This window comes from Mytilus edulis, chromosome 5 (assembly GCF_963676685.1).
Source record: "Mytilus edulis chromosome 5, xbMytEdul2.2, whole genome shotgun sequence".
NCBI classification, from domain to species: domain Eukaryota; kingdom Metazoa; phylum Mollusca; class Bivalvia; order Mytilida; family Mytilidae; genus Mytilus; species Mytilus edulis.
In genome coordinates this window covers 63,119,478-63,134,643 of record NC_092348.1, presented here as the reverse complement: position 1 = coordinate 63,134,643, position 15,166 = coordinate 63,119,478, and the positions used below count along the sequence as shown (strand labels likewise).

At 31.4% G+C, this 15,166-nt stretch overlaps 1 protein-coding gene across 4 annotated transcripts in view; it reads left to right on the top strand.

The window, feature by feature from the left end:
• The window catches only part of LOC139524171 (CCR4-NOT transcription complex subunit 1-like), a 49,731-nt gene that overhangs the window by 8,382 nt on the left and 26,183 nt on the right, over positions 1–15,166 (top strand). For all 4 annotated transcript variants that reach the window (XM_071318794.1, XM_071318793.1, XM_071318791.1 and 1 more), the window contains exons 7-23: positions 113–168; positions 712–829; positions 1,192–1,311; positions 2,303–2,470; positions 2,854–2,981; positions 3,542–3,674; positions 4,051–4,158; positions 4,871–4,990; positions 5,279–5,401; positions 5,961–6,115; positions 7,347–7,491; positions 7,740–8,454; positions 9,157–9,324; positions 11,453–11,637; positions 12,006–12,130; positions 12,427–12,537; positions 13,101–13,179. In XM_071318794.1, the coding sequence (XP_071174895.1) occupies positions 113–168; positions 712–829; positions 1,192–1,311; positions 2,303–2,470; positions 2,854–2,981; positions 3,542–3,674; positions 4,051–4,158; positions 4,871–4,990; positions 5,279–5,401; positions 5,961–6,115; positions 7,347–7,491; positions 7,740–8,454; positions 9,157–9,324; positions 11,453–11,637; positions 12,006–12,130; positions 12,427–12,537; positions 13,101–13,179 (2,757 nt within the window). The remainder of the gene's footprint in view (positions 1–112; positions 169–711; positions 830–1,191; positions 1,312–2,302; positions 2,471–2,853; positions 2,982–3,541; positions 3,675–4,050; positions 4,159–4,870; positions 4,991–5,278; positions 5,402–5,960; positions 6,116–7,346; positions 7,492–7,739; positions 8,455–9,156; positions 9,325–11,452; positions 11,638–12,005; positions 12,131–12,426; positions 12,538–13,100; positions 13,180–15,166) is intronic.

Below are 15,166 nucleotides of genomic sequence, written 5' to 3'. Positions count from 1 at the left end.
ATGATATTTATATTTTGTTGTATCCCAAAATAATACCCTATGAATAATAATGAATTGCAAGTATGTAACAAACTGTATAAAAACTTTTGTGATTACTATTGTTCTACTTCAGTTTGATTCCTCCTTGGATTACATGATCTTAGAAAGAGGATACAGTTGTACACAAAGGTAATATTAAAGTCATGAGAAACCTCAAATTAAAAAAAATAATGCATATGTTTTTTATAACTCAATGGATAGTTTTCATTATAAAATGAATATACTTTTTTCTTAAGAAAATTCTTTAATTTGTTCATATTTAGAAAAAGTTTAGTTTATTTTAATTGCTTCCTTCTAGGAAGCAATTCCCCGACATTGTCCGTATGCAAAGTGACCTCAGTGTGACCCATCTCGTAAAAGTCTGGTGATCACAATACGCATGGATGTCCTTAAAATAAACTATTATCTGATTGTACATGTTAAACATGTGCTCAATATCCATGCTTTTTTGTTGATAAAGAAATTAAAAAAGCTGTTTCTAAAGCACAAATTTTCTTCTACATAAACATGTAAACAAGAAAAACTTTGACAATAAAGTTTATGCTACCATTGAACTTCAGGGTAACCACCAATGGCACTATCACACTTCATGAAAACTTTACTTCAGCTTCAAACCATCTCAAAGTTATACACTTATATACATTTTGAAATAAATTCTGCTTTTCAATTCAGTCCTGAAGAATGCAGACAAATGCTAATGCAGTTTGGAGTAAGGGAAATAACTCCTGCATCAGTTGCAAAGGTACTTGGAATGATGGCAAGAACACCAACAGGGCTAAATGTGGACCAGGTAGTTATTTCTTAATACCAATTATTGAGTTTATTCCATGTACATCAAAAGCAGGCAAAGTTTAAAGTGTTTGTTGTGTATTTCATGATATGTGCTTTTAAATAAAAGAGAAATTAAAAAGAAACAAAAAAAAGCTTTGATCATGTTTTCTAGATAAATTATCTAGAAAACTTTTCAAAAAGAGAGTTCCAAACATCATGATAGAATGTTTTCATTCTAATATCACTGTAACTTGTTCAATATGGAAATGGTTGGAGTGTAGTTACAAATATTTGGTTTTGAGCGTTCCTGATCAAGAAAATATCAAGAAAATTGCTTCTGATGCATGAAATTTATAACTATTTTTTACATTTTCTCTACAGGTGGCTTCCGACTGGGATATGTCAGATAAGACAGAGAAGCCTGGGGTTAATACATGGAATGTAGATGTCTTCATTGGTGTGGTACAAGAATTGGTATGTACCTCATGGAACAATAGACAGGTACGTTATATTTTTATGCCCCACCTACGATAGTAGAGGGGCATTATGTTTTCTGGTCTGTGTGTTCGTCTGTCCGTCCGTCTGTTCGTTCCACTTCAGGTTAAAGTTTTTGGTCGAGGTAGTTTTTGATGAAGCAGAAGTCCAATCAACTTGAAACTTAGTACACATGTTCCTTATGAAATGATCAATCTAATTTTAAAGCCAAATTAGACTTTTGACCCTAATTTCACAGTCCACTGAACTATTTTTTTTTTCACCCAATGTCAAGGTCCATTGAACATGGAAAATGATAGTGCGAGTGGGGCATCCGTGTACTTTGGACAAATTCTTGTTATTTATTGACCATTAGAATGGGGGATGTATTTAGGGGTAAGCTACTTTATTTTGTCCCTTTCCTCTGATATTTTGACCATTAGAAAGGGCAATGGACTTACAGATAAGGTAATTTAATTTAAGCCCCTCTTTCAATATTTTGGCGATTAGAATGAATGGACGTAAGGGTAAGCTACTTAATTTTGTGCCCCTTCTATGATATTTTGGTAAGAAGTCCTAGTCAACAGTCATATACTTATATTCAGGTTAACTCAGATCTTAAAAGTTTATTGCCTAAATATAATATAAGTTATTAAGGATGGGAAAACTTTTGATGATTAGGCATTTCAATAATGAATTCAAAGTTTTAAATTTTTATGTGTAAATATTTTATACAAATATGTATATAGTTGTAAAATTCTGTTTTCTTATTTAGGTGACTGTATTTAAAGATAATGTTAACATATTATTATTATTTGTATTTGATATACATGTATAGTCAGTGAATTAGTGACATGATTGATTTACTGCCAAAATTAGGAAATGTATGATTATTTCAACATTCACTTATGAATAGATGATTATGTGTATGATTTAAAACAATATGATTTCTGAGCTTTGATAGTTTAATAAAATGTTTTTTTTATGATATCATGGAATGCTTTGTTTATGATTTCAGGCTCCTCACTTTAACTGGAGAGATGTGGTGATAGAACTTGATCACCCTAACTTCATGGTCCTCAACAAAAAGGGACTAAGGTTACTTGTACAGGGACTAATTAAAGGACTACAGGAAGTGTTCCCCATTGATTACATATACAGACCATGGAAAAACACAGAAGGACAGGTTTGTCAATCAATCAATGTTACATGTATATGTTGTTTTGATAAAATAAAGAAAAATTGACTGGTAACAAAAGTTTTGAAGATTTATATTCGAAATGCACTTCATTAAGACTTTTCTATAATACTGAATTTGATTCAAAAAAATTTTTTTTTATACAAGTTACTTCCAATCTAAAAGAGTACATCTGGTTTGAGTGTGGAGAGAACTTTGAGAAGTAAGCATTTACCATTAGAATTGGTGATACCTGAAGGCCAAATAAGGCAAATTTTAGGATTTCTTTGACCGTATTTCCATTATTTGGCGAATTAAGAGAGAATTAAGAAAAGCACTTTTACTATAGATCAACAATTTTTGCTTATTTTAAATGACTGTTTATTTTTCAGTTGTCATTGATTGTACAGGCCTTGCGTAACCCAGATGTGTTCTGTTTTGCTGATTATCCATGTCACACAGTCGTAACAGACATACTTAAAGCAGCACCAGACGACGACAATAGAGACATTACAACATGGTAGGCTAAAATTAGATGTATTACTTATTTTTAAGAGTCGAATGCTTCTTTTGTGATTTTATTGGTTGTCAGATTTTTGATGAAGTACATTTTGTTTGAAGAATTTTTACAATATAATCTGAAAATGTTCACATTGGAAGCTTTTACAACCCTGCAAGTTTCCAAGAGAAGCATTGAATTCACATATAGTTTCATTTTTAGGTTACTTTCATGAAATTAGGGGATAAATCAAGCCATATGCTTGTTTTTCTGTGTATTGTTAAAATTTATTGAGAAATTCTTCATCTGCACTGCTTACAATGTAATGGAATATTTTATTAGTGCATCCTGATAATTTGTTACTACCTTAAGATTTTTTTTGGATGGATGATATAAGTTCAAGATTCAAGCTTCTTTCACTCTCTTACTAAAAGAACACTAATAAGATCTGATTACAAGTTAGTTTAGTTAATTTTTAAATATGCAGGAAATACAGTTGCAAATTTATTGACAAACAATTGCTGTAGTTCTTTTCAGGGTAAGTAATACATGTTTGCATTTCCTATTACACATTTTTTTAGGAGATCATTAGATATGGTTGAGACATTACTGAGATTATCTGAAGCAGGACATTACCAACAAATATCAGAGTTATTCAAGTTTCCAATACAAAACTGTCCAGATATGCTGGTATTGGCGTTACTACAAATCACAGTAAGTTTTATAATCTAAAAATGTTTTTTGGTAAATTCTGTGCACAAATACAAATTCTAATAATTTGCCTGTACAACTCGTAGAAGAATTGACCTCAATATGACCTGGTCTAGATATAAATTTTGTCTTTTTGTTTTTGTCAACCGCTTTATCTGCATTGTTAAATTTATATGATAACGTAATGATATTTATAGGATTGAAATAATGTATGTATCATGGGTAGTCAAGGTTGTTTAAACAGCACATAGTAGTATGTATATATCTTAACTTAATAAAGTTGATTACAAAATTGTTTTCATTTGTTTGTTTGAAGTTCAATTGAAATATTCTTTGTAGAAAGAAAAAAAATATTATAACTAAAACACTTTTCTTGCAGCCTACATGGAACACATTGAAACAAGAATTAATCTCCACTTTGATGCCAATATTCCTTGGAAATCATCCAAATTCAGCTGTTGTACTGCATTATGCATGGCATTGTCAGGTAAAATATAAATGTTTTATTTAACAGTTTATGATATGTAGATAGAGACCATAAACAAATGCAAACTTCATGAATTGTTACATTCAAACTTTTAATTATGTTATTGAGATAAAAATACAATTAGATATGTGTCATACATTCTATGTTATGTATCGTCTAGAATGACATTTATTTCTTTGTTCAAGGCTTTGTGTAACAAATTGCATTAGCCTTAGTACAATTACAAAATTGTATGCATTGAAAATTTGAAGGTTAATTTGCAAGCTGTGGTTATATCTCTTTAAGAAATAACTTCTGAATATATAATTTGCTCTGTAAGAAGAGTCATTTTATCCTAAAATAATGTTTTTGATCATCTTTACAGACACAGAGATTAATATATTAAAATTAAAGACAGTAAATTGGGATTTTTTTGTCTTTTTATTACTGTGACTGTTGAAAAAATAAATGCAATAACAATTATTCCTGACAATGGTACATACACACTATACTGTCAAAAATTAAAATGGGAGTTCTAATTTTTGTGAAACCTATCCAGTCACTATTGTTGCAATGATAAAAAAAAATCTTACAAATGTTTCTGAATTTACAAAAACTGATTGTGTTGAATTAAAAAAAAAATATGAACTTTTGTTTTAATTAATTTTTCTTATCTATGATGACATCATTTTTGTGATGGAATAGTTAAGGACTGGTTTTGTTTTTACTGCAGGGTCATTCCAATACAATACGTACCCTGATCATGCACTCTATGGCTGAATGGTACATGAGAGGAGAGCAACATGACCAGAACAGATTATCTAGAATTCTGGATTGTGCTCAGGACTTAAAGGTAATATAACAACGGTGATTGTTTTCACATTAACAATTTGGCTTGTTAATTTAGAAGAAGTTTTAAAACTATTTTAATAAAATTGTAATTTCATTTTTCGGAACCAAGATGTGATGTCGAAATGATTTGAATATGAAGTGATTCCTTTTTTTTATTTCGTTTTTTGCTGATTGATAATTTGATATAGTTGAGAAACAAAATTTAAGATACCATTGGGTAGGAACTTTATTCATTATGTTATTTAATGATGTTTACAGGTTTGTTTAATTTCTTTACTTTTGTTTTCAGGCATTATCAATGTTGTTAAATGCCACACCATTTGCCTTTGTTATAGACCTAGCTTGTCTTGCTTCCCGTAGGGAGTATCTCAAGTTAGACAAGTGGTTATCAGATAAGATCAGAGAACATGGAGTAAGTATACAGATGTTTTAGTCCCCAATATTGTTAAATGCCACACCATTTGCCTTTCAATTTGATTAGAAATTTAATCAAGCTTACTATGTTATATGTTTTTAAAATTTGTGTGAATTGCATGTAAAGACAAAACTTCATTACATTGAAATATTATCATGATTATGGTTTGACAGTTTTTATAAGAAAAATAATTTCTTATTTTCATAACATTTGATTTGATGGCATTGATAATGGAGAACAACAGTGATTTATAAAAAAGATATCCTTTCTATTATGATTTTGATTGTTTCCCATATATAAGTAAATGAAATAAAACCATGTTCTTTTGTATTCATTTGTGATTAGACAAGTTCTACATTTAAGCCTCTTAGCATATTAGTATTTTGTTGAACAGTTACCTTTTCCCACAAAATCCATGAAAACTAATTCCCTATGAGTGATGACTAATCCACAGTAGGTAGATTGGATTACATATTTATGTGAGACAGATAAATGATGCTAGACTTTTTCCTTATTGTTGGAAAGATCTTAAACTTAGTGCTTAAATTTTTTTCAGGAACCATTTATACAGACTTCTGTAAACTTTTTGAAAAGAAGATGTCCCCAGTTGATGGGTGGACCACCAAAGGATGACCAACAACAGATCAAAAGTCAAATGCTACCTCCAGATACTATAGGGACAATGTTGGCTTGTCTACAGCAGTGTGCTAGGTAAATCTTTAAAATATATGTTTAATCCTTACCATGCTGTGACCGTTATTTGGCTCCAATAGTTTTCGATACTTTTAGAAGTCAACTGTATGACACTTATTTCCAAATTTATGCATGTTCTTTCAACCTGAGGCTATCTAATGTCATGTCTCTCATTTATAAATTGAATTTTGAGCTCAAATACGAATTTTGGAAAATTGAAATTGGATAAAACTGGTTTTTTTTTGGAGGTGTGGGCTTCCCTTTGGTGCCTTACACAGGAAAATCAGAGGCCTTAAACTTGCAAAATTAGTGCATACCTTCAGACATATAACTACTGATCGTAATTATTATTGAAATACTCATAGGAAAAGACTACTTCTGGTTTCAGGTCCAGTTGAAATAAAAAAATCTACTGTTATTGAAATGGATTGGTTATATGTGCACACAAATTATAACAAAAAAATAATTGGTCACTAAGTTTTTCATTTTTCTGTTTATTTGTGATACCTCTGGATTTTTCCTAGGCATTATACTCTTTATGGCTAAATTTCTAATGTTTTAGAAGCTTGTAAAAATAAAACAAAAACATACCAGTCTTATTATCTTTTAAAATTCATGTACTCTACATTCTCTATTGAAAAATACTTTCATTTGTAAAAGTGTCATTTTATATGTCAGCAGGAAATAGTCTGAACATAACTTAAGAATCAGCTGATTACTGCAATATTTGGAAATTAATTTGACTTATGTATGAATGTTACTAATATGACGGGGTTAAAAAATCTAATAGTTGCTACAAAGAGGAATTGCATGAATTTGCCTTACATTACAAAATGTTATTCTATTCAATAGATCTTATTCTATTCAATAGATCTTATTCTATTCAATAGATCTTATTCTATAAAATAGATCTTATTCTATAAAATAGATCTTATTCTATTCAATAGATCTTATTCTATAAAATAGATCTTCTTCTTCTGGTATCCAGTTACAGCTTCATTAATATTGAAGATTATGAACTGTTGCATGAGCGGAGTATATGATTAAAAATATGAACAAAAATTTATCTTTAAATTTGTAGAATACTTGGTGATATTTACATCTTGTATACAGTGTTTTATCTATGAACCCATTTAGTCAATAAAGTAAGATAACAATCTCTTACTTATATGTATGATGATTGATCAGCAAGAAGGTGAACCAATGTTATACAAACATCAAATTTAATGTGCATATTGTTCTTTTTCAGTCAAGTATCACAAGAGCTGTCAGAAGCCATATTAACAATGGTTGCCAATGCCAATATTTTGATGAATAAGACTAGACCAGTTGGCCCTGCTGGAATGGGACCAAAGCCTACTATACCAAATATTGGCCCAACATTAGGAAACCCTGTAGGTTATTTAATACATGTAATAGTTTTGATGACCTTTTAGTTTAAATTTAAATTGTTGCTTTCTTCTCCAGTACAAATGTATTTCAAATGGATAAATATAATCCTTTATGTTGAAAGCGAAAATAGTTTAAATTTTATAAAAGGCAAATTTGTATGTTATATTGGATTCATGTAACAAAATGTTATTTCTAATTTTAAATAAGGAAGTAAAAACATTTTATTTAAATAAACGTTTGTCTCTTTCAGCTGGATTCATTAGAGAATTCAAACCCATTGGGAATCCCCAAATCTTGGGGCATGAGTGGTGGTGGTTTTCCACAAACTTTACCTACCAGTGGGACAGGATTTCCACCCAGTTTGTCTTCAAGCGGAACAGGATTTCCACCTAGTTTATCTACTAGTGGAACAGGATTTCCACCCAGTTTATCTACTAGTGGTGCAGGATTTCCACAGCCTTTGTCAAGCAGTGGTGCAGGATTTCCTCAAAGTTTATCCAGCAGTAACTCTGGATTTCCACAAAGTTTATCCACCAGTGGTTCTGGTTTTCCACAAAGTTTATCCACCAGTGGTTCTGGATTTCCACAAAGTTTATCCACCAGTGGCTCAGGATTTCCTCAAAGTCTTTCTAGCAGTAACTCTGGATTTCCTCAAAGTCTTACGAGCAGTAACTCTGGATTTCCACAAAGTCTATCTAGCAATAGCTCAGGATTTCCACAAAGTCTATCAACCAGTGGTTCAGGATTTCCACAAAGTTTATCTACAAGTGGCTCAGGATTTCCACAAAGTTTGTCCACTAGTGGCACTGGATTTCCCCAACCTTTGTCTAGTAGCAGTGGAGCAGGATTTCCACAGAGCCTGGCATCCCTTACGACATCAACCACACCTGGTTCCCCAGCTAAGGGATTTCCTCCTACAAGTGCTAGCTTTGGTGCAATACAATCTTTAACATCTCAGCTACAAAGTGAGTTATGTGTATAATATAGATTATAATAGACTAACAATTGCCATTTAAATGAATGTTTTCATTTACATGTACATGACAGGAACTAAATCAAGAGCAGAAAATTAATTTCATTGGAAATTTTATCAAAAATTGGAAATATATTCTCATTCTGTGGAAAGTGATACATTGGAATAATTCTTCAGCCAACCTTTCTACTACACAAATTTAAAAAAAAAAGTCGTTAATGATTACATGAAGCAATAAATGTATAGAGATCTTGCTTCAGTTGCCAGCGAAAGGCTATTTTCCATAACAGTTTAATAAAGAGTCATTGCAGTCCACCTATTAGTCATGTCAATTTCATTCATAAAGAAATTCAAAAAGCCTTGTTTTTCCGTTTTCCTTAAGCTCATCAAATAAATTTTATATTTTCTTACCGTGTACGAATATTGTATATTTATATATATAATATATGACAAATCTTCTCAATAAAGAGGGGCAAAAAGGGAGGGTAAATGTATTTGCACAGAAGAACACAAAATAACATTGCCATTTCCTGGTGAACGAACAATTAAAAATGTCTTGAACGTTGATCTTTTACCGATTTCACGAAACATGGTGGATACAAACCTTTTTCACTGCTGCATGTGAAATATAAATGTCAAAACAAGTTGCACGAAATAACCCTTGACCACTCTCAATAAAGACATTATATTTCAGATATATCGATGGGGAACAACCCTATAGGAGCCCCTAGGAGCTCTGTGAACTCATTAGGTGCCATAATGGCTGGAGCTGGAATAAAACCAACACAACCACAGCAGCCACAAACACCACAGCCAACACAACTTCCAGGTCAACAACCACAACAGCCACCCATTAGACCAGGTATGATAACACAATTACTGTTTATTATTCTAACTTTTTGCATAAAAAAAATCATTTACAAAAGATTTTATAATCAAAATCAAACAGTTGTATCATCTCTTTTGATTTATATAATGTTGTCCTGAAGTTATTCATTTTGATGCCTTGGATGATAATTATTTGCACTTGCTGTTAATGCTAAAGACAACATTATAACTGATTTATTTCATATTTCAAAGTAGTTTGTGTGTTAACAGAACCATTAAATCTGTTTATTACTGACTATGTAGGGAGGCACAAAATCTTTACCAAATTATTCAATGAAAACAGAAAACTCAATATCTTAAGATTTAAATCAAGTTGGCATAACTTTGCAAGTTTGAAAAAACATAGGTCATTATAAAAAAAACCATGCAAAACTAAAACTATGTTATTGGATCTTTTTAATTCACAGACATGAAAGTATATCAAAATAACACTTGTATATGTTAGTTATGAATGTTTTGTGATACACAATATACAGTGAGTCTACAGTATGAAATGTTATAAAAACATCCTTAATGTTTTCTTAAACCCTTGGAGATAGCCAGAATTAACTGTTTTTACTATAAATCCTTTCAGACTTGAAATAGGACTATTATTCATATCATTTGTTATTATGATTTATCATTTTTTATTGCATTTCGATACATACAAACTTTTTTTAAAGATTTAGGAGGTGTATGTACTGCTCTATGGTTGAGTTGTTGTTGCTTTGAAACATTCCCCATTTCCTTTCTCAATTTAATTTATAATAAAAAATTCACCAAAAGGAAATGTTACATTTTTTAAGTCAATGGTGTAACCAAAGGACAAATTAGTAGGATACGAGTTATCTTTCGCAAGATTTGGGCATTTACAACACTTTCTCCATTAGCAATGTTACCTGTAAGCATGTTATGCAAAAGAAAACAAACAATTTTGTTGAAAATTTAGTGAAAAAATCTTAAAAGTAAGTAAAAGCTATATCATAAATGAAAATAGTGTCCATGGTGTACCCTTGTAAAAATAATTTTTTGAAAGCATTTCCTTAACTTTGAATTATAAAATATATTGATTATAAAAACATGCACCAGTAACAACATATAGTATAGGGGAATGGAGCACTTATTTCGTAACTGAATCTTAAAATACACCTCAAATCATTGTTGTTACTGTCAATGTTGAGACCATTTTGATAAAACAACACCATTGACCAGTTTAGTAACACCACTGAATATATCATGACAATCAGCATTGTTTTGCGTTTCTTTCATGTTTAACTTCTTATCTACCACAGGCGATCATACAGTTCACTACTACACACATCTTATTAGTTAGCTACTGTATCTGATTTGTAGGTTAACTACCAGAGATGATTTGCAGTGTGATAATTTTTACGGGGGTGCCATTATATATGAAATTATTAAGCAATTACTGCATAGAAATTAAAAATAAAAAATGTATTTAATTCTCAATTGTTTGAATTTTCATATTTCTGATTTTGATCCAATTATGTTCACTAATTAATCCAATGAAATATGTTGAAAAACAAATCCAAATGCGTTATCTAACTCTGGTTCCTCGCTTAGCTATTTTCGGATAACTGATATCACTGCCGACACTTCAAACTTCACTTTCGTCTATATCAGACTGCTTAAAACACTAAAACCCTTCATCTTCTTCCTCTGATTCGAAGAATGAAGCCCATTGATCGGCCATTGTTTCAATAGCAATTCTCAAACGAAAACATGTGTTAAAAACAATGTATTTTAATGTAAACATATTACCTTTCAATGAAAAGGAATATACGAATTGAAAGCTTATTCATTTGTAAAACCGAATTTGATTGGTTCATTTTGGGATTCCCCCTAGGTATTGTCCAATCTAAAGAGTTTTAACAGTGATATATTTTACGGGAATATCCGTCAACGCGACTGCACATGCATTGTTTACAGCAGATAGATTAGTCACTGCGAATACACAGGTGACTCGGTCTACTAAACGTAGAATATGATAATGCGAGTGGGGCATCCGTGTACTATGGACACATTCTTGTTTAGATAAAACTTGAAAAGCAAAAGTAGAATTTTTGTAACCATATAAAAATAATATTTTTTTTAATTCACAGCGCCATCTGGTGACATGACAAATATATTTGCCGACATATCCCAGCAATTTTCTACTGAAGTAGAAGACGAAGCCAATTCATACTTCCAGAGGATTTATAACCAACCTCCACACCCGACCATGTCTATTGATGAAGTCCTGGACATGCTCAAAAGATTTAAAGATTCTCCTAATAGGAGAGAAAAGGTTAGTTATTGTCAACATAGAAAAGTATAACAAGAGACTGAACTCAAAGCAAATTCAAAAAGTTTATAGTCAAATCAAATGCTAATAATCAACAGAACAAGTGAAAAACTATTGACATATTTCTGATTTGGTACAGTCATTTTCTGAAAAATCCATGCTTATAATTTAATAGAGCATTTCTCTAATAAAAAAATAGAACTAGGAAAAAAACCTGTTTTGTTTATCTAGATGCATCCTTAAATAGCGGTTTTACAATTGTTCTATTTTAGCTATGTCGGATTTTAAAATTAAAATTTCATATTGTAATTTGGTATTCCATTTTTTTTTTAGATTAGGTTTAGTAATAAAATGTATACATATTTTTTCAGGATGTGTATGAATGCATGCTGAGAAATTTGTTTGAAGAATACAGATTTTTCCCACAGTACCCTGAACGAGAATTATTAACTACTGCATACCTTTTTGGGGGTATAATAGAAAAAGGGCTTGCAACGTAAGTTTGAGGATATTGTTTTTATTGCAAGAGAATTAGCTGTTAAGTTGATCAGAAACGAAGAATAATTAACAAAGTACAATTTCATTCATAAAAGTGGTTGATAAATTTCAGAAAAGGAAAAAAAAATACAAAAGGATAAGTGTTTTATCCACATTTAGAACCTCATTCTACAATAAGATTGAATTATTGATACTGCATTTATGATCAAATCATTTAAAAAATTTCAGAAAAATAATTATGATTATTTTTATGATTATATGTAGAGACTTACCAAGGTCAATCATTTATTACAGGTATATGGCTTTAGGCATTGCATTGCGATATGTTTTAGAAGCCTTGAAGAAACCACACAACACAAAGATGTACATATTTGGTATTGCTGCTTTAGACAGATTTAAAACCAGGTAAAAAATTATGTTTATAGAATACGCTTGTTTAGTTAAATGCCTTTCAGCAGTATTAACCTTATTGATAGTGAGTTAGTATTGCTCCTGCATATTGGTGTAGCTTTGGTTCCCCTGACTCTTTAATTGTTGCTACTCTTACTGGAGGTTAATAACTCCAGGCATCCGGTTTTGTGGCATATTAGATAAACCTAGTACACTTTTAATAGAATTGGCTGTTTTAACAGAAGAAATGCTGACAATAAGGCTTTAAATTGTGTTCTTTTTAAATTCAGAATGAATAATGAATAGTGTTTCATAAAATGCAGACAGAAATTAAATATTTTGACTACATGATATTGTGTATGATATTTTTAAGTAACTATGTGATATATACTGTAAATTCGGAAATTATTGCATGCATTTATCATTGTGTTTTGTCAATTTTGACTAAAATGCGAATTTAAATTTTACAATATTGAAAAAAAAATCCTGTTTAATTCATTAAAAAATATCAAAATGCAAGTTTAAATTATTACAGCTATAACTCTTGTGAATAAATGTACAAAATTTCTATTTTTCAGATTAAAGGATTATCCTCAGTATTGTCAACATCTGGCAGCTATACCTCATTTTAGTCAGTTCCCTCCTCATCTCATAGAGGTAAGGCATTATTTCTCTTTCAGCTATATCTCATTTTAGTCAGTTCCCTAATCATCTCCTAGAGGTTAGGCATTATTTCTCTATTAGCTATACCTCATTTTAGTCAGTTCCCTCATCATCTCATAGAGGTAAGGCATTATTTCTCTATTAGCTATACCTCATTTTAGTCAGTTCCCAATCATCTCATAGAGGTAAGGCATTATTTCTCTATTAGCTTTACCTCATTTTAGTCAGTTCCCAATCATCTCATAGAGGTAAGGCATTATTTCTCTATTAGCTATACCTCATTTTAGTCAGTTCCCTCATCATCTCATAGAGGTAAGGCATTATTTCTCTATTAGCTATACCTCATTTTAGTCAGTTCCCAATCATCTCATAGAGGTAAGGCATTATTTCTCTATTAGCTATACCTCATTTTAGTCAGTTCCCTCATCATCTCATAGAGGTAAGGCATTATTTCTCTATTAGCTATACCTCATTTTAGTCATTTCCCTCATCATCTCATAGAGGTAAGGCATTATTTCTCTGTTAATTAGGAGATAACTGTATTGTATTTTAAGCTCCGACGGCATCAATTTGGGATTTGATGGTCGCAAATACCCGTTTACTGTCTCCGCTAACGCGTCGCCAGTAAACTTAATTTGCGACCATCAAATCAATACCCGTTTACTGTCTCCGCTAACGCGTCGCCAGTAAACTTAATTTGCGACCATCAAATCCCCAATTGATGCCGTCGGAGCTTAAAATACAATATTGTTATCTCCATTCTAATGAAACTGACAGAAAACAACGTTAAAACATGTATTTAAAATCTGTCATATGCCGTCTGCGCTTGCGCGTACGTCCCATAGCATCAATTGTCAATTGATGCCATGTAAGAAAGTGACGTTATCCAATCAAAATGAACGTTACAAACGTTGTTGCATTAGAATGTGCAATCACAAAACAATCTTGAGCATTGGTTAAGTAAATTAGAGCATGATATTAAATAATAGGAATCAATATAATAAGTAATGTTCTTTTACTTCCTATTTTAAAACATTCAACCAATTTTTAGCTCACCTGGCCTAAAAGGCCATGTGAGCTTTTCTCATCACTTGGCGTCCGTCGTCGTCGACGTCGTCGTCGTCGTCGTCTGTCGTCGTTAACAATTTTTCGAACATCTTCTCCTCTGAAACTACTGAATGGATTTGAATGAAACTTAACATGATTGTTCCTTAGTATATCCTGCACAAAATGTGCGCTTCGATTTTTGATCCGTCAAAAAACATGGCCGCCGTTACTTAAAATAGAACATAGGGGTCAAATGCAGTTTTTGGCTTATATCTCAAAAACGAAAGCATTTAGAGCAAATCTGACATGGGGTAAAAATGTTCATTAGGTCAAGATCTATCAGCCCTGAAATTTTCAGATGAATCAAACAAACCATTGTTGGGTTGCTGCCACTTAATTGGTAATTTTAAGGAAATTTTGCAGTTTTTGGTCATTATCTTGAATATTATTATAGATAAAGATAAACTGTAAACAGCAAAAAAGATCAGCAAAGTAAGATCTACAAATAAGTAAATATGACCAAAATTGTCAATTGACCCCTTAAGGGGTTATTGTCCTTTAATGACAATTTTTCACAATTTGTTCATCATATTTGCTAACTTTAAAAAATCTTCTCCTCTGAAACTACTGAATGGATTTGGTTAAAACTTAGCATGGTTGTTCCTTAGATTATCCTGCACAAAGTGTGTGCTTTGATTTTTGATCCGTCAAAAAACATGGCCGCCGTTACTTAAAATAGAACATAGGGGTCAAATGCAGTTTTTGGCTTATATCTCAAAAACGAAAGCATTAAGAGCAAATCTGACATGGAGTAAAAATGTTCATTAGGTCAATATCTATCAGCCCTGAAATTTTCAGATGAATCAAACAAACCATTGTTGGGTTGCTGCCACTTAATTGGTAATTTTAAGGAAATTTTGCAGTTTTTGGTCAT